At 34.6% G+C, this 24,006-nt stretch overlaps 2 protein-coding genes across 3 annotated transcripts; both read left to right on the top strand.

Annotated features, from left to right (window-relative positions):
- The first annotated feature begins 1,984 nt into the window (after positions 1 to 1,984).
- Positions 1,985 to 7,296, top strand: LOC128992079 (uncharacterized). Its single transcript, XM_054415481.1, has 7 exons — positions 1,985 to 2,147; positions 2,961 to 3,078; positions 3,421 to 3,582; positions 4,238 to 4,468; positions 5,530 to 5,661; positions 6,422 to 6,594; positions 7,178 to 7,296. The coding sequence occupies exons 1-7, from the start codon at positions 2,005 to 2,007 to the stop codon at positions 7,266 to 7,268; spliced, it is 1,050 nt and encodes a 349-aa protein (XP_054271456.1). The 5' UTR covers positions 1,985 to 2,004; the 3' UTR covers positions 7,269 to 7,296.
- A 3,254-nt stretch (positions 7,297 to 10,550) lies between these two features.
- LOC128992299 (tubulin-folding cofactor B-like) lies at positions 10,551 to 21,258 on the top strand. Of its 2 annotated transcripts, XM_054415796.1 has the most exons (7): positions 10,551 to 10,824; positions 11,726 to 11,869; positions 14,252 to 14,342; positions 14,499 to 14,690; positions 15,869 to 15,941; positions 18,505 to 18,529; positions 20,902 to 21,258. In XM_054415796.1, exons 1-7 carry the CDS (start codon positions 10,699 to 10,701, stop codon positions 20,923 to 20,925), a joined length of 675 nt encoding a protein of 224 aa, XP_054271771.1. In that variant the 5' UTR covers positions 10,551 to 10,698; the 3' UTR covers positions 20,926 to 21,258. The 2 variants fall into 2 exon arrangements, with proteins under 2 accessions (XP_054271771.1, XP_054271770.1); XM_054415795.1 differs by lacking the exon at positions 18,505 to 18,529 and having other exon boundaries at positions 10,552 to 10,824.
- The last annotated feature ends 2,748 nt before the right edge of the window (positions 21,259 to 24,006 follow it).

The raw sequence follows: 24,006 nt of genomic DNA on the forward strand, positions 1-24,006 counted from the left end.
TACCCTTGGACTTGAAAATGGCCAATTTTTTTACAGCCATGGTTTAGAGAAATATGAATACAAAAACAAAATAAAATAATTATAAAAAGGGTGAATTTTAGTTATGTTTTGTTTGAATTTTTAAAACCAAATTTAAAAGATTTTGTTTGAAATGTACTATTAGTGCTGAGAAAGCTAGTAAGAGTTGTGAAACGTTTTTAACTCATTGTCTTCTATGATCAAATTACCAAATGTAACGAGGCTGTAATTGTAAAGGGTATGTGTATAGTTGATATCCAATGGATTCAAGCCATAAACACGGCAAAAAATAGGCTCCAGACCCCAGATTTCATATACATTGCAACAGAATGATAATTCACTTAATATAATCAAATCAATAAGTAAAAAAACAAATTTTTTAGAATTTTAAAGTCTGTCAGTTCAAAGATATTTGGCATACTTCCATATACAGTGTCGGTATATCCGACCGTTTAAGGAGGCTAATTTGATTACAAGGTTTCCTGGGATTAATCTTACTGAAGCGGAAACACGCTACCTTGTGGCTATCATCCTAGTGGATCGCTGAATATCTTAAAATAAAGCTGTATTTTTACATTTTATTTATTTATATCAACTGATACACCATTTACAAAATAATACAAGTTTTAAGCAAAGGAGAGTTGTAATTTTCAAATAGTTTTTTAGCCCCCGAATTACTGTTTTTTTACAGCACCTCTGAAAAAAGTACATTATAGTAGTTTAACAGTACAAAATTCAGATCTATCTTACTTGCAATCGTGTTCAACCCAGGGTCGTCATGAGGTCAAGGAGGTCCTAGACATATACTTAGGGGGAATCACCGGGGGGTCTGGGGGTATGGAATTTCCCCCAGAAAAGGAGGGGGGTCCGGGGATCTCCCCCCGGGAAAAATGGAAATAACGTGCTAAAATAAGTGGCTTTTATGCTATTTTGTTGACCTAGTTTAATGTGTTCAAGCTTCCCAATTTATGTAAAGGTCAAAGAAGCTTTTTGAAGTAAACTTATAAAATGTCCTGTTTTTTTTTGTTTTTTTTTTTAATTATTGAGACTTGTGGTTTTAATAACGAAGGAATGCCGCAAAATTACAACACATTCAAGCATTATTGATTTACAAAAATACCCTTTCAACTGGTGCCGATGTTTCATACATCAATGAAAATTTAACTTATATTATTAATACTATTTAAAACAAAGACTGTTTTTAATTAATTTAATCATTTTGGTGCTTTAGAAAAAAAACGTTAGTGCGTTACCTAAGGTCTTAAAACCCCCTACCCCTCCTTCGTAACGCCAAGTCAAACGAGGCCCATAATTGAGCGTTACGTAATCTGTGGACGGCCTCAAAATATGAAAACCCATAAAACAAACGAAAACCTACATTATCAATTAATACCAAAGCCAACAGGAAAACGCATAAATAATAATCTTAAAAAAAAGTTAAGCACAACGAAGCTGCATACAAAATAAGCCTGCCTAACAACCAAGACAAAAACCGCTTGTTGGTCTTCTTATCAATCATCTCATCAGCTGCTATCGCTATCACACAGTGAGTGACAGTGAATAAATAATAAACAATTACAGTTATCATTCGTTAGGTTAGGATTTTTAGTTAGTTAATAATACTATTTTTTGGAGCGCTATAAGGTGTTTTGAGCCAAACCTAACATTTTTGTTAACAAAACGATATTTTTATAACTTATGTTAACGATAGGCCTAAGGTCTGGTGATATAACTAACTTATTTCTCTACCTGGAGTAGGCCTAGCCTACTACAGTAGTGCATTAACAATTATGCTATTGTAGGCCTAGTTGACCTAATTTGCTTGTTCAGTACTAATATTCACTTCAATGTTCATCATAGAAACCTGATTAAGCTAGGCTATGTTAATCAGGTTTTAAGCTTACATAGGCAAACGTTGTTCAAGTTGTGTAATAGGCTAAGTTATTCGTTTTGTTTCTGTATTAGGTTTGCCCAAGCTGTTTAAAAATGGAATTGCCCACTACGTACGTTGAGGGTTTCCACGAAGAGTGTGATTTGAGAAAAATGGTGTACATTCGTGGGACAGGGAGTACTGAGTTGTGCTTGTCTCAACTTGGTATTGGGGGCGGATCCCTTGGCAATCATTATGGGTAGGCACAAACTTTCATTTATAACTTACAATAATTTCCATAAATAACCCATAGGCATGCCCAGTAAGTTAGCTTAGTTTTCTGTTTCTTATTCACCAACGCAGATAATTTCTGCAGTAATCAGGGCTGCGTTAAGGGTCAGTGTAGCTCTGGGCAAACCCAAGAGCAGTGGACCTTTTTCTCAGTGCTGGCGGTCAGTGGTTTCAGGGCACCCAGTGGGCGCCTGAAGTAGCCAGTGGGCGCCCGCTTGGTGCCCCCAAACCACCTGTGCCCCTGGGCATATGCCCAGTCTGCCCATTTAAAAAAGCGGGCCTGGCAGTAATATAAACAAGTTTAATATCCTGTATTGTTTCATTAATAAATATAACTGTAGCTTTTTCCCAAGTGAATACATTGCCATACCGGGTGCTTTGGATACCTAGTGGCTACTGGCTAGTGCCACTATAATAAATAGCTTATTCCCTATATGGGAAATTCGCTAACACTAAGTACCAAAAAATAACTGGAGAACGTTGATAAAACATGTTAAGTTTCCATTTTGATCAAAAACAATAACAAAAAATGAAATAAGCATGCTTAGTACCTATCAAAATCTAGACCAAGAGTTTTTTAAGAAGCTTGGTTGGTAACATGGAATGAACAATCCCCAAGATGAGTAGGCCTAATTAAAATTTTAAAACATTGAAATAATTCTTGTTGGGCCAAACATATATAATTTTAAATTGGACATATATTTTATAGAAAGTTATTTTACTAACCATCCTAAGCATAGGCCATTACAGTTGATTTAGGCTACAATGTAATTTTTTCTAGGAAAATTAATGAGGATGACGGTATATCATTGGTAAGACAAGGAATCAAACGCGGTATCAATTACATTGATACGTCTCCCTATTATGGACACACTTCTTCTGAGATTTTAATTGGCAAGGTAATAAAACTATTTATATACGTTCTGATATTATTAATGTCATGCTGATAACATTCTTGTAGGCCTATGTTAAAGATTAGCCTCACTCTATTTTTAATAAAGATAACTCAAAATTATGCTAAAGTGCCTTTACTAGTTTACTAGATCCTGTTACGGGTATACTTCCGTATCTGTTGTCTGTTAACCTTACCTAACCAACCAAACGATATATCAAATTAAGTTAAATGATATATTGATCGATATTTTCATTCGGCTGTTTGTGCCAACAGCGTACGGAGGTCTACCCCCTGTTACCTCTAGTGTGTTCTTTGAAATAAATGTAGACAGTCTTTCTGATTTTAGGCCTTGAAGGAAATCCCTCGTGAAGCCTACTATATATCCACCAAAGTTGGGCGTTACGGAACATCATGGGCAGACTTTTTTGATTTCTCCGCTGAAAGAATCATATCAGAATTTGAAAAAAGCTTAGAGCGTTTAGGTTTGGAAAGCGTAGATATTCTTTTTGTAAGTATTATTAGTCCTACGGTACATTGTATTTAGTAGGCTACATAATGTCTGTATAGTTATAATGTTTATGACTTTATGGAATTTTAATTGAAAAAGCAAAACCTGCTCAGGGTGCTAAGAAATAGTATAATCACTAGGGCCTAAAGTGAATCTTTACGACCAGAGCTCAAGTTTACGATCCAGGCGAAGCCGATATAATGAACTATATTTTTTGTCATATTGCACCATTATTTTGAAGAAAATGTGTTACAAAACTTAAATAGTTTTATTTAAAGATAACCTCTCAAAAATACTTCTAGCTTGTTTTAAATTTAATTTGATAATGGAAACAAGCAGCCGTTTAGTTATTTAATCATTTTGTCTATTACGATTGTGTTGGTACACATTTTACTATCGATATGTCAAACAACCTATTTACAACCAAGCAATTAATTACAAACAATTAAACAATCCATACTCTACCATAAAGACAGACACTGCCTGTGGTTAGCTTACGTTATTCTTTAGTTTTTGTTTAGTATGAAACTGTTGCATACGAAACTATTACAAAACTGAGCATCCGACTTAGCGAAAAATGAAAAGTGAATCAGTTTAGCACCATAAAAAAGTTTGAAATTTGCGACAAAGTTTTATACAATTTGTTACCATCTAGGTTTATGACATTGAGTTCGGGCCGTGGAAGCAGATATTGACTGAAGCGCTGCCAGCTGCTCAGAGTCTAGTGGATAAGGGTAAAGCCAAATACCTTGGAGTATCTGGTTATCCAGTCTCACTTCTGTGGGAAGCTGTAGAGAAATCCCCAGTCAAGATAGATGTTGTACTCTCCTACGCCCGGGACTGCCTGTTTGATAGTACTTTGAAAAAATATGCTTCATTTTTCCAGGTATTTAGTTGAAATCATAGTTTGATAATCATATTTTGTTTGCTTTTGAGGCTTTTTGTGACTTTTGGAAAGGAACAGTGACAATCAACAGTTCAAAACAACAGATAAAAATTAGAGTGATCAGTCTGGTAACCGTAAAGTGAATATTCCTTAGATTTAGTAACATTAGTTAATTTTTCTTTAAACTCCACGGGTTATTCAGCGATAAACGGAAAGTAAATAAAAGAAACGTCTTATAACACTTAAATTTAATAACACCTTCAATGCTGATTAAGAAGTTATTTAGCGATATAATCATGTATTTTCAAAACATTTTCCCTAATATTATGGACCCAAAAAAGTTTTCATTGGACACATGCAGGAACGATAAGCTAAAAATAGTAAATGGTAAAACAGCAATTTGAGGAGCTACTAACAAATACCCCGCCCATTCTTTAACTTCAACCTAAGCCTACTACCGTTTATTTCAGGTGGGCTTCTCCCACTAAGCTCTTTAACAGATGGTAACTCCATCAATTGCCAACTAAGACGAGATTCAACCCCTAAAAACGACAGTGCTGTTCCCTGGCCCAAGAGATTGTTTTCCACATTACTTCAGGCTAGGCCTAGATGAGGTCACACCATTATAACTTAGGCTGTATAAAATCCATTAGTGATTGGCGGGATTTTAACCTGGGACCTTGGGGACCGAAGTCCTGTGCTTTACCACAAGACGAGCTTGCTCCCTCTAAGAGGCAACACCATAGACTGTTCAGTTATTGATCAGAAGTAAACTGTTTACCAAGGTAACAACCCTATTCAACCAAAACAGCATGTATATATGAGTTACATGTACGTCTCGAAACTCGATTGAAGAACAGTTTTAGCTTTCAGCTGTTTTTTGTTGTTTTCTTTCCGAGTTATACTCCCACAAACTATTAGGTGGAAGTTTGTTTATAGTAATATTGTGTCTGGTATCTCAGCATTTAGAGTTTTAACGGTTAAGTCTACCTGAAATCCCTCAAAGAGTGTTGTAAAACTCATGAAACTAGTGATTTTCAATTTTTTTTGACACTGTGCAGGCTCATGATGTTCGATTGATCAACGCTTCACTGACAGGAATGGGTCTATTGACCAATCAAGGACCTCCAGAATGGCACCCAGCTACAGACAAGCTCAAGACAATCTGCCGTGACGCAGGACAGTATTGTAAGGTGAGTATTACATTTTTATATACCTTGCCTAATGTTGGGAATGCAACTGTCATGTAGGTACAAAGGTGGTATTTTAATTAAAGCTGGTTTTACTTATAAATCCGTAGTTTGTACACCGCATCGAGGCTTCTCACGACTTACTGGCATTATTTGTAAACAGAATGACACTAATTGCAGCTCTGTGCTGTGGATTTTGATTTTTTTTTAAACCATCAAATCTCCTGCTGCATCCAAGGTAAGGTCAGTAATACGTTTTTGATTACATGTAACATATGCGATGCTGACAAAAAAAAAAGATTAATGAAGTGTTTTGTCAAAACAGACTTTTACTAATATTAAGTTGTATTAAATTAAATTAGTTTTAGTTTAAAAAAAAATAATAATGAGAAATGAATAAAATGAAAATAAACTTTACTTATATCAGACATAATGATAATGACAGTAGTATCCTAAACATTATATGTTTAGTTATTACTTTGCCCAGTTTATTATTTTTATCTGCCTTTCATTGTTCATACAGTTGTAAGATTTTTTGTGTAAAATTGCAATAATTGTATTACTGTTGCCATCTAACTTTAATTAATATACCATCGTACTGCATCTTAGTAAGATATTATCATTCTATTTTCTAAAATTACTTACGATCACTTCAGTTACATCATTTCCAGACATACTGCATTTTGAATGTTTGTGCCTTGCTACTTTGGTATTTGAAAAGTGCAATGTTTTTCGTCACAAGTAACACTGACATGTCTTGTAGGATAAAGGCGTAGAGCTGGGGAACCTTTCCGTTTATCATTCCATGCATCAGCCCGGTTATAGCTCCTACCTTGTGGGCATGAAGACGCTAGAAGAACTGGAGTCCAACCTGAAGATAACCACGGAAGGACTCTCCCAGCAAGAGTGTAGCGTTCTAGACGAAGTTAGGCAGAAGTAAGTAGGCTATAATCTGTGAACATCTCTTTAAAATATTATAATACAGTACATCCTTACTTAACAATAGGACTGGATGTTTTATTCCTATTAGTTCTGATTTCTACATTATTTCAGACTAGTTCTAGAGGGGGTTGTGGCATTATAACTTAGATCAAATCCATTGGTGATTGGTGGGATTTAGACCCGGAACCTCTGTGACTGAAGTCCTGCGCTCTACCACTACACCAGCTCGCTCTCCAATAGGACTGATTACCGGGCATGGACGGTTCAGAAAGTTTTTAAATAAAATAGGATTGCATTATGAAGACCCACTATAACTTATAGGCAGAGAAAATGCTGCTAAACACCTTTTTGATTGTGAGGAGCTAGTAAAACAGACTGATCTTGGCTATCACCTTTCAAAGATAATTGTGTAGAATGCAGCCATTCATCAAATAACTGGACATTGAAAGTCTCTAAAGACATCGACTGACTGGGGTGCGCAACAATATGACATCCGGATAAAGCACCTTGGGACCTCGGTCCTCCCCTTACAGATCATAAGATTAATTACCCTTTTAAAACATTGACTCATTTCCAGGTTTTTCAACTCTGCCGATAATCATCATTGGGAAGGCGTTGAGTTGGAACAATATCGCAAATATCAGCAAGCAAATGAAGCAAAGACATGATGTAACTTCAACAGTTTGCTGCAGCCAGCCAGAAAAAGTACTTTATCATATAGCTTAATATTTAGTTGTTCAATTCAATGTATTACCATCTAGCTATCTTTATTCTAAGAGGAGTTAGCACACAGACGTGTGTTATTGTTGTTAATTGTTGAAATTCAAAGCTCTATAACACCATGGTCAAGGTTTAAGACAGCAGAATGGAAGCATTTTCACCAAGATCAGCTGATTAATTGACCAACTGAAATTGTCTACTTTAGTGATGTTAAAATTAGAGCTCGATTTGCGGCTAACTTCATGAATAGCATAAAAGACCAAAGTTACGCTTAGTTAACCAACTGTAATGCTACTGTATGTTAATAGAATATAGTCAAATTTACCTCAAGGACTAATTGGACACTAAGCGGAGGTCCCCCCCCCCTCTAAATCTGAACATCCTGTATTTAAGCATCTGATGGTGTTTTACAGTTTAAGGGCCAAATCTATCGGTTAATTATCTTATGGTTGGTTTTGTATTTTAACTCTGATGACCTCATTCCTTTTTGAAAAACGTTTCAGGGTCCAAACATCATCAGAAGGCAATTAGGTAAACAAACGATTTTATTAGTTTGGAGGTTACTGGTATTCTGATGATTGGATTACCAATAATTTATCGGGAAGAAGTATCAGCTGATCATAGTGAAAAGCTCTTTCTTTTCTCGTTTCATTTGTTTTATCAAACAGATTAAAATGTATTAGAGCTCAAATTAAGGGACCAATAACTTCATAATCTTAGGCCTATAATATTGTTTTATTACCATTTTTAAGCTTTTGACTTAGGCTAGTGGTTGTTTTATAGTTACGTACACATTTTTGAATGGTTAATATTTAGGATGTATTTAGAATGTATTATACCATTCATTAGTTAAAACTGTAATTGTGAAATTGTTTTAGTAACCAAGACAAGTGGATTTGCAATACGGTAGTCATTAAAATTGATACACAATCTAACTTGTAGACTTGAAAAAGTTGTATTTACCAAACAAAATTTAATTGCTCTAATTTCTTTTAACTTGACTATTAAGTGAGTAAATAAAAGTTATCGACAATGGATCACTCTCACGGTAAATGTTTTGGATCATTTTGGCTTCGCCTAAAATGTTTATTATCTGCTTTGTATAAACTCACTTAGTTCTTGATATGCTATTTGTTGTTAGATATACTATATTTAGAAAATTTAAAAATAGTGAATTAGTGCCTTATTTCATAGACTAACCAACACAATTAAACTTCTCATCCCATCACAAAGTCCTTGGTCTTCTAGGTACGACCGCGTCGGAAAACTAGGAGAAACACTAGTTGCTGACGTTTCGACTTCGTTGCAGATAGTCATCTTCAGAGCTGGTGACAGGCACTAACCAGTTAGTGAACAAATTTAAAACTGGTTAGTGCCTGTTACCTGCTCTGAAGATGACTATCTGCAACGAAGCCGAAACGTCAGCAACTAGTGTTTCTCCTAGTTTTCCGACGCGGTCGTACCCAGAAGCCAGAAGACAAAGGACTTTGTGTTAGTAATTGTGAAGCCTCACTTCCTATGTTCTCATCCCATTCTGAATTTTGAAGCTCGTTTTTCGTGTCTAGTTCATGTTAGTGACACTGATTGCTTGTGTTGAAAAAATTTTGTTTCTTTTTTTAGGGTTTTTAATTTTATGATTTGTGCTTTACTGTTTGGTTACAAAAGTAGGGGACGAGTTATTGTTTTTGACTAGATCGTCTTATTTGGTCAGACGTTTTAAATGACTGGAATAACAAGACAAAAATTGTAATCAAAACTATACACACCATCTAAAGTGCACTGGGCGGAACTAACAATAAAATTGTCTTCAGCTGATCTATAAGGTTAAGAAATCTACTAAGGGAATACGTTTTATCTGCTTATACATACATATTTCTATTTTGTTGTCATGTTGTTATTTTAATATATATTTTATACATTCTATATGATCTATTTACTTTATAAGCTTTGTATGAACTCATTTGGTTTGGATATGTTGAGCTGTTGGTTGTTAGATACTATATTAAGGAATTTTAAAACCTACAGTGAGTAAGTGCCTTTTTATACATCGCCATTCTTGTCATATTGTTTTTTGTATCAAAATATATATTTTATACAGTAAGTGTATGTCCTATATAACTTCCTCGACCTCTTCAAATTTGCCGTTGTCATACAGGTGTCAGGGTATTGTTATATATATATATAGGTACCTGCCTTAAGCATTTTTAATTTTTCCTTAAGGGAACGATCCAAACCCTGGTCTTCGTCTTGTTACTATATAACGTCAAACTTTAGCAATGTAGCCCAATGAAAAATAGCATTGGTGTAGAAACGATCTTGCTTGGTTTCGAAACAGCAACATATACCTAAGCGTACTAAAACCTCAGCTACCCAGACAAATTAAAAAACATTCTTATCCTTAAAGATTATTTTTGTAAGTTGTATTATTGCTGTGTTCTGTGAATAGTGGATAGTGGATACCTTAAATAAAACACTTATTATATTCGCTAAAATAAACACTAGGTACTGGAAATGAATAAAATATGACCATTGTAGTACTGTTCATTTTGACGGATACTGTATTTAGAAACCAGAAAAAAATAGACCATGAATAATCAATCTGCTAATAAATGCAAAATATTAAATTAATACTTTTTCGCAAGAATTGTATTGAAACCACATTGAAACTGTAATAAACTGTAGGCCTACGCGGATTTCAACTGAAACAATTTAAAACACCCCATCATTCTATCATAGATATTTATAATATAGGTATTAGTTCATCTATGAATATAAAAAAAAAAACAATTGATTAAAAAGTTTGTTCTAGTTTTTGCATACGTGTCGAATGTTGATTCCACGTCCATCGTTAATATTAGCATTGATTATATACCTCCAAAGTACATCATTCCGATTACATCGTCACCACCCAGCACAATGGGCACTTTGATATTTTATAATTTAAATGTCAGAATATACCTATTAACTTAGCACGATCTTATTTAAAATGCAAAACTATCTATTCTTGTCGTATCAGTTAGTAAAATATTTTCAATAGACGTAAATATTAATTACTTTGCAAAATACTGATACTGTATATGAATTTATTGGCTTATGTAAATATTAATATGTAGAGTTTAATGGTTAATAAAAATCCCAGCTTTAAGTAGGCCTAATTTATAAAAAAAACCATGGTAACCAAAATCCAAAACTAACTGCTTGAAAACATAACCTCAAACTCAAACACCATTTATTATTCTGTTGCTTATGGAAACTAACTGTGTAGTGTATTTGACAACACCGTCTCTGAACTGAATAGCGAACTAGATAGAAGCAAAATTAATTAATTGTCGCGAAGTAAATATTATCTTGGATAGTTTTTACAAACTCCTTTAAAAAATGTCCGAAATTATAACTGTGAAAACTGGTGATTTTCTAAATGTCAGTATTACAACACCTTATGATGAAGTTGCCTGTCTTTTGGAAAAGAGATTTAATAAGGGTATAACAGTTGCTGAGACAAAGGTAAGCATACTCTCTTCGTTTTTGTAGTGTTTTATGAGAGTCCAGTAGGCTACTGTCCACATGCTCACTTTCCAGTGGGCGTGAGCCCACAGAGAAGTAGGATACAGAGGATACTACAAGCCTATGGGACAACTGTGGAACCGTGCACCTTTAAGTTAGCTCTGATATGTTGGGGCAGAAATGTACTAGTATCGAGCAAGGAAGAGCCCGAACGGCGATGGCCACATAGGCTAGCATATTTGTAGGTACAGCAGCTGTCTGTAGCGCACTTTGGGTCTCAAGCAGTAATCAAGAATAATTTAGATAAGTATAGCCTATATAGGACTAATATTTAATATTGTTTGCATTTATTAAATAGACTACCCTAGGGCCTAGCTAATGACTCGTTAAGTTATGCGTTTCCATATTGTAGCCTAAATTTTGCTGACCGTTAATGAAACAGTTTCATCGGGATTACTTTTTGTAACACTCTAGTACAAACTTCTTGAAAACCTAAGCACAAGTAACTCAGTCCGACTAGGCTATAAAGTAGTTCGCTCACTGCGGCTATTTTAATTGTTAACGTAGGTAGCCTACTGAAAGGTGAAAAATTCAACGTGGACCAGAAATTGTTATAGGCTAATTTCTCGTTAACCCTCAAACAAATTAATGACTCATAAAAAGGAATCTATTTTGTTCTCTCACCGGTGTAGTAAACTTATAAGAGTATTTAACCACTAGAATAATCCCTCCTCCCTTTTTTTGTAGTGGTGTATGGGTTCAGTTTGGCCTAGTTCGTCAACGAGGGTCAATCTGAGCCTGTAACAGGTTAGAATTCTCAGGTTTATGAATGAAAGCCTAATAAAAAGCCTAAATGTTTGTTAAATTTATTTCAGGATGATAAAAAATTATATTTTTTCAGGAAAAACTTGAGGTATTTACTGGAGCTCAAACAGCCACGATGAAAATCAAAGTTTTCAATAAAGACAACGAGCTTGTGTGCACACTCGACAATGATGACGCTCTGCTGGGATCTTATCCGATAGACGATGGAATGAGGTTTCATGTAAGTTTCCACTGTTGGCCCAGGCGCAACCTAACATCAAAATGAGTATTTTTTTGTAAACACTACCTTAATAAGCTTTTTTTGTGGTCTGATAAAAGACTACCGTAGTTAGTTTGTCAATTTGTTTCTCCCTGATAACCTTATTTTCTTTCAATCATCCTTTGAGTCTGATGGTTGTATTTTCTTGGCCTTACTTTTTCATTTAATCTTACTTGGCTTCGTCTCCATAGGCTCTATAGTGCTCATCCGAACTGGGCAGCCTTTCCCAACGAAGCACTTCAGCACTAGGTATATTGTGTGTATATTTGTATTCTTTTCTTTTTTTTCTTTTTTTTTCTTTTTTTTTCTACGCCAGTGGCATTTCACAAGAGAAGTTACGAGAGATTAAATGTTTGGTGGATGTGCCGGGGATTGAACCCGTCCCTCCCGCACCGAAGTCCGAGACGCTAACCGCTAGGCTTGCAACACAACCAATTAACAGTATGTGTGTATTAAATGATGAAAACTACATAAATGCTTATGCTACATAAATACTTACATGAAAGACAGTGATGTTGCTGCTTTACTTTTAATTGTGTATAGGGATCCCAGACGTCCTCTTTTTCCCGGACACGTCCTCTTTTTGGGTACAAAAAAAACGTACGGGGGGATTTTTGGCAATACTTTCAAATGTCCGGGATTTTGACTTTGTGAGAAAATAAAAAAATATTTCTGCAAGTATTAATATTAGCAATTAGCTTTTATAATTAATCGTCATCATAACATTAAACTAAGTTAAAATACTACACTTTAATAATATCTTACGTATAAAAGTGTCATTTCCTCTTTCTTTAGGTCAAATTTCGTGTATAACGTACGCTAGAATCCATTGGAAATACTGTAGAACAAAACAGAACGGAAGGCGAAATTGAATAACTCTGCTCACTAGTAGCCAGTTTGCCAGGCCAGTAGCATACTAGCGACCGTCGGCCGTCGACCAGTGACTAGCTCTTCGTCTGCTTACTTGCTTACTTTACTTTACATGTTACATGCCTACTTAAAAATAATTATCTTACTTTTTAATTTGTCCGTGTTGATCGTCCCTAGGGCCTACCCTAATGCCGAAAAGAAAATGTGTATTTTCAGAAAAGTTGAAAGAAAAGTTTACTTGTTTTAAGCGTGGTCGACATGAACTGTTGCTTGCTGGGCAGGTATAATGCAGTCGTGTTGGGTGCTAGTTCTTAAACACTTCTTAGATAAAATATGTTCTCTAGTTCAAAATCATGGTCTGATTTTGGACAATTTCTGTTTAGCATGCACATAGGCACCAGGGTGTTTTTGTAAATCAAACATGCTTGAATGTGTTGTAATTTTGCGGTATTCCTTTGATATTAAAACCACAAGTCTCAATAAAAAAAAAAAAAAAAACATGACATTATACGAGAACAAGTTTATTTTTTAACATTTCTTGACCTTTAAAAAATAAACTGGGAAGCTTGAACACATTAAACTAGGTCCTCAAAATAGCTTAAAAAGTACTAATTTTAGCACGTTATTTCCAAATTTTTCCCGTACCCCCAGGCCCCCCTGGTAACCCCCCCCCCAAATATATGACTAGGACCACCCTTGGTGAGTAATTTTGTCCTCTTTTTTGATGGAGGGTCCCTGGGAACCCTAATTGTGTAAGTACACAGTATACTCCTGATTATCCACAAGTAGATTAACCACACTGCGTATTAACAACGATCACAACAAATCTAAATAAATACAATATATCATGCAAATACAAATTAAATGTAGCCTATGTTAGCAACGGCCAAGTTGTTTCGTGTGAGGAGGCCCATCAACGTGTGGGCCTACTATAAAATTGCCGTTGTTTACCTTACCGAGTAATAATAAGTCACCAATTATAATCGATAAGTTGACAAGTTACATTTTTTTGTGTTTTAATTTTTGTCTTTACTAGGCCCTCCAATAAGTTTTTGTTTTGTGAATAGATGTGTGTGAATTCTAGTTAAAAGGTATCTATTATTAGGCCTACATTTAAAATGTTGTATTATTACCTTAATCTCTAGTCAATAAGTTATTAATTATTTGCTGGGCATTTTTGGTTGGATTCGCGTTATCCACAATTTCGATTACCCGCAATCACTAGCCATCGTGGATGGTCGGGAGTCTACTGTACACACTTTAAAAATTCTATTGAATTTTGAGTACCAGTTTAAGTCAGTCTTAACCTCCAAATAAAAAAAATAAGCCCATCTTTAGATTGCGTGTAAATAGACATTGGTCACAAAACACCCACTTCCCTTCCTAAACATTCACTATCCTAAACCTTTTTTTATTTAACAATAAATCTTTTTATTTGAAAATAAACCACTGATTGTAGTTAACTGTTTTTAGATCGAGGATGCGTTCATTTTAAGAAAAGAACTCGATACTGCTTCTGTTGAAAAGTTTGACATCTCAGAAGAAGAATATGCAAAGCGACAAGGTAACTTTCAGTTTTACAATCTTACTTGTAAGTTAGGTATTTAGTAATAAGAAGTCTATTATAATAAGCACTTTTTTAAACAAGCACTAGTTTTTACGTGTATAATTTAAAATGATAATAGTTTCTTTTGTTTTAATCTAAAAATTATTGTTTCAGACACAGTCAAAGCGTACCTCGAAAGAAACAGGCTTGGAAAATACAACAAAGAAGAGGTAGAGAAGAAGGAGTTGGAGAAGAAAAAGGAAGAGGAAATGGAAGAAAAGTTGGCAGAGAAGATCAAAGTGAATGACAGATGTTTGGTGAGAGTGGTTGGCCAGCCTGAAAGGCGGGGAGAGGTTATGTTTGTAGGTAAGGAATGAAGATAGAGTATAAACAAGTATGTGTGTAGTAAAACTCCTTTTAGCACACCATTAAACAGTGGTGTGGTCGTAAATATTCAAGTGCAGGAACGCTCACTGTTAGTGCGGAAAAATACGGGTTGCTTACCATCGGTTCTTAAAAAAACTAGTCCCACTACACCACTACCGTTAAACCTCCCGGACTAATCAAAGCCACAATAAAAAATTCAAATTGATTTAAAAATAATCTAGGTTACAGAAATTATCCGTGGCACCATGGTAGTTGGCCGGGTTTGGCCAACGGAATGTAATAGAGCTGACGGCGACACTGATCTCATACCTTGATAAAAATAAAGTAAATCAATTTATAGATTTATCACAAATATTTGTAGATTTTAAGATGTCAGTGATTAAAATTATCTAAAAAATAGTTGTTGTAGACCGATGTAGCCCTTATTGCTAACCATTGATTAGCTGACAAAAATAGGTTACCCGAAAGCCTCACCCCATTATTTTTAGGTTTCGTGGTTTTACAGTAGCCTAATGCGAAACTCTTCTAAACAAGAAGTGTTTTTAATAATTTAAAGCCTTGTAAAGCCTACTCTATAAGTTTCCTTTTAAATGTTTTACTCTTTATAGGTATTACTAGTTTTTTTTTTTTTTTTTAACAGAGGGTCAGGCTTACAAGTGACCATGGGATTGCATCACAGCTGGAACAGCTTATTGTGCACAAAAAAATTAATTTGCTAAGTATCCATGCGTACACTGTAGGGGTTGCTACGTTAATTGGACTTGCCCAAAGTTTTAAAAACATTTTAGCAACAAATAATCATTAAATTTAATATTTTTTTGTAAAGTATTATGTAATAAAACTGTTCATAGTTTAAATCTATTTTAAGGAGTTAATTTTTTTATTAACTTGTACTAAATAATACTGTACACTGTAAATGCGAGAATAACTGAATTAAACCTGCTGAAAAGTTTGCCTGTCATGTGCTGCAATGCAGGGACAAGCTTAAAACTACTCCACGACGTTAAGTCCACCAGTACGCTTATTACTTCTCAAAATTGTTGCAATCGCAAAATAAAAGCTAACTTTGAACTTCTTTACTTTAACTTGTATTCGTTTTGCATTTGAGTTCAAATTTGAATGTGTGACGAATAAACAAAGTATTGACATTTTCTCAGGAAAGACAGAGTTCAAACCAGGCTGGTGGGTTGGCATTAAGCTGGACGAACCTCAAGGAAAGAATGATGGCTCGTAAGTATCAAATTTGATATGAAAACATAGCTTTTGGCGTAAACTAGTTTCGATTGGTGTTTTTAAATAAGAGCTGGTTTTGCGTATAGCTCTGTAGTTTGTGTATGCCTAAATGAAGCTCCTCTCCGCTTACTGGCATCATTTATGAACAGAATGGCACCATTTGCAGCTCTGTAGCTAACGTGTATGCCTCAATGTGGGGTTTAAAAATTTTTTAAATACGTTTTTTGACCACAAGTAATATAACTGATCCAGTACCAACATTCATCGTCAATAGGATAAAGCTTATGGTTCTAATGCAATTTTAGTGAGGGTAAAGTGCGGAAATAGGTTAGGGAGTGTAAATAGGTTAGGGCTTGAAAACAGTTTTCCTTTGTTGCCTTCTGTGGAAAGTCTGGGTACCCATGAAAACACAGTTCTTTCCGAAACGGACATTTTCCTGGCCATTTTCCTGGTGGGAGATTCAATAATACAAAAATTGCCTAGACACAGAGAAAATGGTACATAGCTGCAAATTGAAAGGTTCTGTTCACAAATGATGCCAGTAAACGGCGAGGAGCGTCCTTGTGGCGTACACTGAAACTAAAAAGCTATACGCACAAACGACCCTTACTTAAAAAACTACCCTCCTATTTTATAAATATTTTCCTGTTTATTTCATAAACTGGTTTTTTTGTACAGTAAACATTGCCTCGCTAGACGCAAATTAGTTTTTTGTGTATTATACAAAAAGTGATCACAGTTGGAAATTAGTTTGTATAGTTAGTCTATTACTAGGCCTAGTTAGTTACCTCCTTTAAAAGGATGTCAGTCTTATTCAGCTGTAGGCCTAAACTAAGAAAATTGTAGTTTTGATTACGGTATGTAATTTTTTTTAACCTGATACATTAGCTGCTATTTTTACAAGGGTGAAGGAAGTGATTGTACATATTCTTATTGGACTTAGGAACTAAGCTAGATATGGTGTAGCAAATACAAGTTGTAAGTTTCAGAAATATTAGACCTTCGATCCAGACTTATAACCATGCAGTTTTTGTGGTTTCTTAAAAGACACTGTTTAACAACAAAAAAAGCTTATATGTTGGTATCCCTGTTTTATTTACTTTGCCAATCAGCTAGTATGCAGTTTGCTTTGTTACGTAGTTATTTATTAGGTTTAGTGTTATTGATATTTATTGTGAAAGACTTAACTTGGTGTTTTTGCAAGATTAAGAGAATGTGTTTGTAGGTCTATTTTTAGCGAATTTCCCATATAGTGAATAAGCTATTACCTTTGACTATTAATACAACAGTCAATGCTATTACTGTAGTATTCATGGTAAGACCTGGACCCGGGACCGATTTACTTAAATTTCGTTTTGAGGTCCCTAGAGGCCAAAAACACCATCCGTTCAAAGTCATATATATGTGTCTCTTAGCACAATAACTCGAGCAAAAATGATCCGATTTTGATGAAATATGGTATAAACGTGTAGACCTACATTTATTCGAACGAGTTCACGAACCAGCATGATCGGACCATGGAAACAGTGGTTTATGGGAGGTTTTATGGGGCAAAAATAGGTTTTTCCCATTTCTGACCCTAAAAACACAAAATTTCACAATTTCTTTCCAAACCATTTTGTAGAGCTTACCAAAGTGTTCTCCTGCCGGCTCTCGCGACGGTACAATTTGACTGTTCACCACAGGCCTGTGTTCCGTCCACGAGAACCTTTTGTTTTAATCGGAATGTATGTGTGTGTTTATGTCCGTGTCCGTGTTTGTGTAAATATGACGACGTCCAAGCGACCGACTATGACAAGATACTTCTCGACTTGCTAACTACGTGACCATGACGCAACTAGCGTCGAAACCATGGTTGTAGATATTACAACTTTTATTGAACTGGGACGAAAGTAAAGGTAAATAAACCACTATTATTTTATAAAATTAAAGATTTACTTTTAAAGTATTCTTCTACAATACATACTCTTTGAGCTTGAGAAAACACCATGTTGAGTCTTATACAATAAATTCCCAATAACACTAAACCTAATTGATAACTATGCAACAATGCATATCAGCTTATCGGCAATGGAATAGGCTAAAGAAATCAGAGATACCAACATATGAGCTTGTGTAGATGTTAAACAATGTCTCATGGGACTTGCTATTTGGGTTGTGTTTAAAAGAAACCCTGTAAATAGAAGATGAACAGGTTTAATCCTGAAAAAAGTTAATAGGTTAGGTTCAAAATGACTTTGAAAATTATGCGATTAATAGAATATTCTGGCTGAAAAATCAGCTGATCATAGTCAGAAACAAAGCTATTGCTACATTCATCCAACAGTATCCTTCACACATCTTCACCTTAATCGGACGAATCTATTTGAATAGAAACTGTCACCAATCATTTTGAGTAGGAAATTTGTATTGATAACACAGTCATTTTTATGCATTTCACCAAACTATGTTTTTAAGGCTACTGAAATTGAATTTACAGTAATTGATAACATGTTCAACTATTAATGAAAATACCGACACAACTTATTACTTTTATTAACTGCAATTCTGTTCTTTACAGCTTTTACAACAGGGTGGACAATTTGGTTAGTTTTTTTAATTTTTCTCTTTTTATGGTCAATGTTAAAGAGCTTGCGATTTAGCTCCCTTCTCGTAAAGTATTTATAAATTAACTTATAATAATGATTAAATACTAATGTTTGTGGCTTAATGACTTTTACATCTGACGCTTCATCCGTAAAATGAATGGTTAAAATGACAACAAATTAAATAACGTATTGACTCAAAAATACACAAAACTACATTATTTACTGCTGCTATCTTACCAATTTATCTTATCTTAATAAAAAAATAATAAATACATAAATGTTATTACAATATAACATTAATAGTAGCTTTGACAATTGATACAACTAGGCATTCCATTCCCATGTAAAATTTGTAACCAGATTTTTTTAAAATCACCGTACAGTAGTTGATGTGAGCCACCTACAGATTGCGCTGATCTAAATTATTGAATTCTGACAAATACACAAACATTTTTACCAAGTCAAACTTAGGGAATGACTTGATGAGTTATAGCAACTGTATGACCTATCAACCTGGTCAGCAAAAAAAAAGGTATAAAATAGAACTTTAGACACTTGTACATTCTGTGGAGTACATAAGTACTATACATTCTGAAAATTCCTAAGTTTAAGTGTTGACTTGACCTCTCCATTTACAGATTCTTTGATAGTTCTTCTTTCTCAACTTGCCATTCAACTCTTCTCTTCTTCACTTACCTCTTAACTTCATTCATCAAACTTCAAGGTCTCCTTCTTGGGCTCATTTTCTCTCTGATATTCTTACTTTCATAATTCAAAATCTCACAAATAAAGCGGTAGAGTTTTACTCAAGAGCATAAAGGAATCTCAAAATCGTTTGAGTAGTCAATAAATTTATAGCATACTGCAAAACACAATATTTGTATATGTTAAATCAAAAATTAAATTTAAAAACCTACAATAAGCAACCCATTTTCTCTCCAGTTAGTAGGTACTGCTCTGTTAGTTTTAGACGTGACACTTAATTAGGGAATGTGTGTATTACTTAGTCACATAATGTGGTCAATGTTTAGGTGCTTGTAAATATCTTACACCATGTTTGTTATAGATATCTTACACAATGTATTTACACTTTCTGTGCATTTGTTTTGAATGCATGGACATTAGCTGCTTGGCCTCGTAGCCTAGCTTTAGTTTTGAGCTATCATGGAAATGATAGCTGTTGTTGTTTTCATTGCTGTAGAAAAGTCCCAGATTTTCTGAACTGTATCAGATTTCTTAGATTTTGCAAATACTTTTCCTTATTTGGTAAGTAAAATTTTCGGGAGCATGACCAAAGGTTGGATTGATACACACTGATACAAAATAAACACTTTTTGAAACAATAAGTATTTCTAAACATTGAAGATAAATAATTCAGAAACTATTTTATATTTTAAAGGAAAGCCCATTGGCTAGTAAGGAATTTGTTTGAAAAGGGATGGAGTTCAGCTGGATTACCTGAGAAAGTTAGAGAGCAGGAGCTAATAGATACGCAATAAACGAACAAAAAACATAAAACTGATATTTCGTCCTGATGTAGGACTTCTTCAGAGAGCAGGTTGAAGAGAAATGTCAGTTACAAAAAAAAAATGTGTGATCTTCAAATTCTCCAACTGTGGCCACCGGAAAAAGACTACAAAAAAGATACTGTGATACTATACAAAAACACAAAAAAGTGTTAAGTATTTTACTTAGCACTTTAGGGAAAACTTTTGCAAGCAGAATCGAGTACAGTAGAGTCCCGCAAACTCGGCGTAATGTGGACTGGAAGGGTGCCGAGTTTGTGAAATGCCGGGTTATCGGGAACTAGGGTTAAAAATAAGAACAATACAATTTTTATTCCTTTTAGCTACCTTATTTATTTACATTTATTTTACAAGTAGGTATTAAGTCATCAGATATAATACAACAAATCCTTGGTACGAGTTGCAAATTCCTTGACTTGAGCCCATGTTTAACTCGGATTCAAAAAATCACTGATTTTCTGAGCCAGGTGATGGCCGAGTTATCCAGACTGCCGGGTTATCGAGTGCCGAGTTTGCGGGACTCTACTGTAGTATTGAGAGTTAAGAGTGAAAATATAATTTTGACATCATCACACAGTATGAAATGAAATCTATTTAACTTTGTGTTCTATTTGGATATGACTTAACCCTTTCTACAGCTGGTCCAAATAGATATAGATGAGATGTTTACATAACTATCCTAAAGTTAATGCTTAAACTACATCCATCAAATTTCACTCACAAACATCTGGTGTGAATGCGAAGATGAGGTTTTCATTGCCCTTCTAAATTTTATTTATTTGAAGCATTGCCAAAAATGTACCTTGCCAAATTTTACTTTGTTACATAGATGTATTTTTTCAGAGTAAGCGGTGTTCGGTACTTTGAGTGCCCTCCGAAGTACGGAAGTTTTGTTAAACCGCAGTTTGTGGAAGTGGGCGACTACCCTGAAGAAGAACTCAACTTAGACGATGAACTTTAAATAAGGCACCACACGCATTCCACAGCTGATTCCTAATTTGCTTACTAATAATTTATTTTCAATTTTTTACTCTTTGTATATAGATCTAGTACTTTCATCTAATTGTTCTAACGTAGTTAAATCTAGTGTTTCTTGTGCTCGCACGTAAGTCGCTAAGTATTTTTGTATTTGGAGTTGAGACGGTTGTGATATTGATGAAAGATTGTTTTAGTTTAATAAATACAGTTTGTTAACAATTATTCTTGTCTGATAAATTGAATCCTTGTTGGAGCCATTCTGTGTCAACAATGCTCGTTCTAAAATAGAGCAATGGAAGAAATGAGATCGCTTCATTATGTACGCATCTATTTAATTATGTGTGCTTAACACATGTACGAGGGTTGTTTAGAAAGTAAGGAACGTTTATGTCTGACGCTGATAGACAGCATGTTCGTTTAATCCCGCAATTTCTAGTACAGACGTTTTTGCCTCCTCAATAAATAATTATCCAGCCGTACAGCGGAAGTGCCGTTGCACTGCCCCCTGCTGTAAAATTCAAGTATATTGCTATTAACAATCCCGCTAGTTGTGATGCTGTTCATATTATGGATTTGTTTATCCATAAACTTAAAACCTATAGAAATTTATAATCAAGTGAGAGAACTGTAGGGAAATAACGTAATTAGTGGAAGCTATGTCCGAATAATGCTTTCAGTTTCAAAATGGTCAAACTAAAGTTGAAGTACAAAATTTGTTGGCCACACACCGCAAATCACACTCAAGCTCTTCTTCGTTTATTTAAATGAGAGATTTCCCCTTAACACCCCTACAGTCCAGACCTTGCTCCGAGTAACTTTTACCTAATAAAAAAAATGAAGATTTTGTAAGCAGCACAGCGCTTTGAAGACGTCACGCCGCTCCGAATGTGTGTTGCCAAGTGAGCTTGCATCCGACAAATTTTATGTCAATTCAATTCTTGTCCACAACAATAAATGCTCCGATTTGTTTGGCAACGATGTAGAAAATTAGTTTCAATAATATGAGCAGGTCCAAGAAAACAGGAAAATACAAGAAGGCCCCTTTTTAATAGATAAAATATCTCTATTGTTACATACACTTGGAATTTAATTTGCATCACAATAAACCTATAAAAAAACCGGAAAGCATTGATAACATCAAAGTAAATGGTATGTCTGGTTCACGTAAATGAAAAACATAAAAAACACTTTGAATGAAAAATACCAATGTTCAACAAAAAAAATACCCTACAAAACAAATTGATGTGTAAAGCAAACATACAATTACTTGAATCATAAAAATTGTCATCAAACGACCCCTTAGACAAATTAAATGTATACAAAACTCATGTAAATATTTACATCAATTACCCAATCCACAGGGAGATTTGCACATAAAGGGAATACTCAATGGTTGCACATAACACTCCCAAGTGCTAATAATTGATTGGGTTAACAAAGTGATGTTAAATTAAACAGCAGGGGAGTGACGGGGGAGTTCAAAGGGGGTGTAGCAACAGGCTTCTTGGGCCCCAGGGGTATAGCAGTATAAACAGGGGTAAAGTCAGTATAGCATTAAATTAAAGAGGGGGCAAAGTGATGGTTTGATGAACAGAACATATGACATCAGAGGTTTTTTGTCAAGCAACTGTTTTAAGCCCCTAAAATGTTTGTGGATGTAGGATGGAACGTGTTAATTTTGCAGGGAATCAGAATCACTAAGCTAGCAAAACACCTAAAAGTTGGAGTATTATTGTAATCAAGAAAAACATGATGGTTTTGGTGACATGATTTTTCACCACCCTACATCACTTTGCTCACATATATCTCGTTTAGGTGGCTGTCTTAAGTGCATACTTTTGGTAAATGCTCATACTTGTTTAATTTTTAGTGTCTCCTCCTATACATAGTATTTGGAGAAAATACTGTCCCAAAATCAAAATGTCTGTTTTGAGTCCCCCTGAACCCAAAAAGTGGTTTTCGAAGTGATGTCTATGGTCATTGATGGTCTATGTGGATGTGTACAGAGCTACAGACTACATCTGTGGTCCGATTTTGATGAATTGTGGTACGAGACTACTAATCCATGGTATCTCCAGGCGTTTTTTAAAGTTTTTTATAAATTTTAATTTTTAATGGTAGTTTTCCCATAAAATAAAAAAAACAAAAAAAAACAGATTTCTACAAAATCGGCTTGGTTGATTTTGACTAAAAAATAGTATGTTGTGATCCTTTTAACTCTTAACAAAATGGTACAACCCCCATTGCTTTAAAAATTATGGTTCAAAAGGTATAGTAATTTTGGTGATTTCACCCACAAAATACCATTGTTAGTTTTACAGATCCATTATAAGGGTTGTTGACAAGCTAATGGGAGAAAGTGTGTGTCAGTTAAAAAAAAGAGAAAGTGCTGATACTGTTTATTTTCACTTTAACCTGTGAAGTTACTTTCCTACTTTAATTTAAGGTAAAATGGTCTTTTCTCACACTAAGAGTTTAATTTACTTACTTTACTTATGACTGCACTAATACGTTTCATTATGTATATAATGAACTTAAAATCTACAGAGGTAACTGAAATCCTCCCGATATGTTAAATTAAATTGTAATTAATCGTCCCAATTATCTAATCAGCATGAGATTTGTACATCAATACATGGTGACAAAGCATTGCTGATAATTAATCGACTAACTCTATAACAACCATTTGTGTCAGTCCCCTTCAATATGTTCTGATCAAGTTGCATTATGTCAATGCTCATTTGTAGTTTGATCATTAAAACTGATTGAGGTAATTCGTATTGGTCAATTAGGGCAGTTTAGTTGGGTTAGGAATTAATTTATTATAAGTATTCTTAAATGTTCACATAAGATATACATTTAAACATAAACAAATTGATTGTGTCATGTGTACTACGCTATTTTTTTATATCTTGTTATAAATTTTCAATTTTCTAAAAAAATTGGATAGTAAGTAACATTGAATAACTC

This window comes from Macrosteles quadrilineatus, unplaced genomic scaffold (assembly GCF_028750875.1).
Source record: "Macrosteles quadrilineatus isolate MER2022 unplaced genomic scaffold, UCM_ALF_1.0 Scaffold_4__1_contigs__length_99947679, whole genome shotgun sequence".
Taxonomy (NCBI): domain Eukaryota; kingdom Metazoa; phylum Arthropoda; class Insecta; order Hemiptera; family Cicadellidae; genus Macrosteles; species Macrosteles quadrilineatus.

Coding starts and splice junctions, on each gene's coding strand:
- LOC128992079 (XM_054415481.1), top strand. CDS start 2,005: ATGGAATTGCCCACTACGTACGTTGAGGGTTTCCACGAAGAGTGTGAT. Junction 3,079..3,420: donor CTGAGATTTTAATTGGCAAG/GTAATAAAACTA, acceptor TTCTGATTTTAG/GCCTTGAAGGAAATCCCTCG. Junction 5,662..6,421: donor ACGCAGGACAGTATTGTAAG/GTGAGTATTACA, acceptor CATGTCTTGTAG/GATAAAGGCGTAGAGCTGGG.
- LOC128992299 (XM_054415795.1), top strand. CDS start 10,699: ATGTCCGAAATTATAACTGTGAAAACTGGTGATTTTCTAAATGTCAGT. Junction 11,870..14,251: donor ACGATGGAATGAGGTTTCAT/GTAAGTTTCCAC, acceptor AACTGTTTTTAG/ATCGAGGATGCGTTCATTTT. Junction 14,343..14,498: donor AGAATATGCAAAGCGACAAG/GTAACTTTCAGT, acceptor TTATTGTTTCAG/ACACAGTCAAAGCGTACCTC.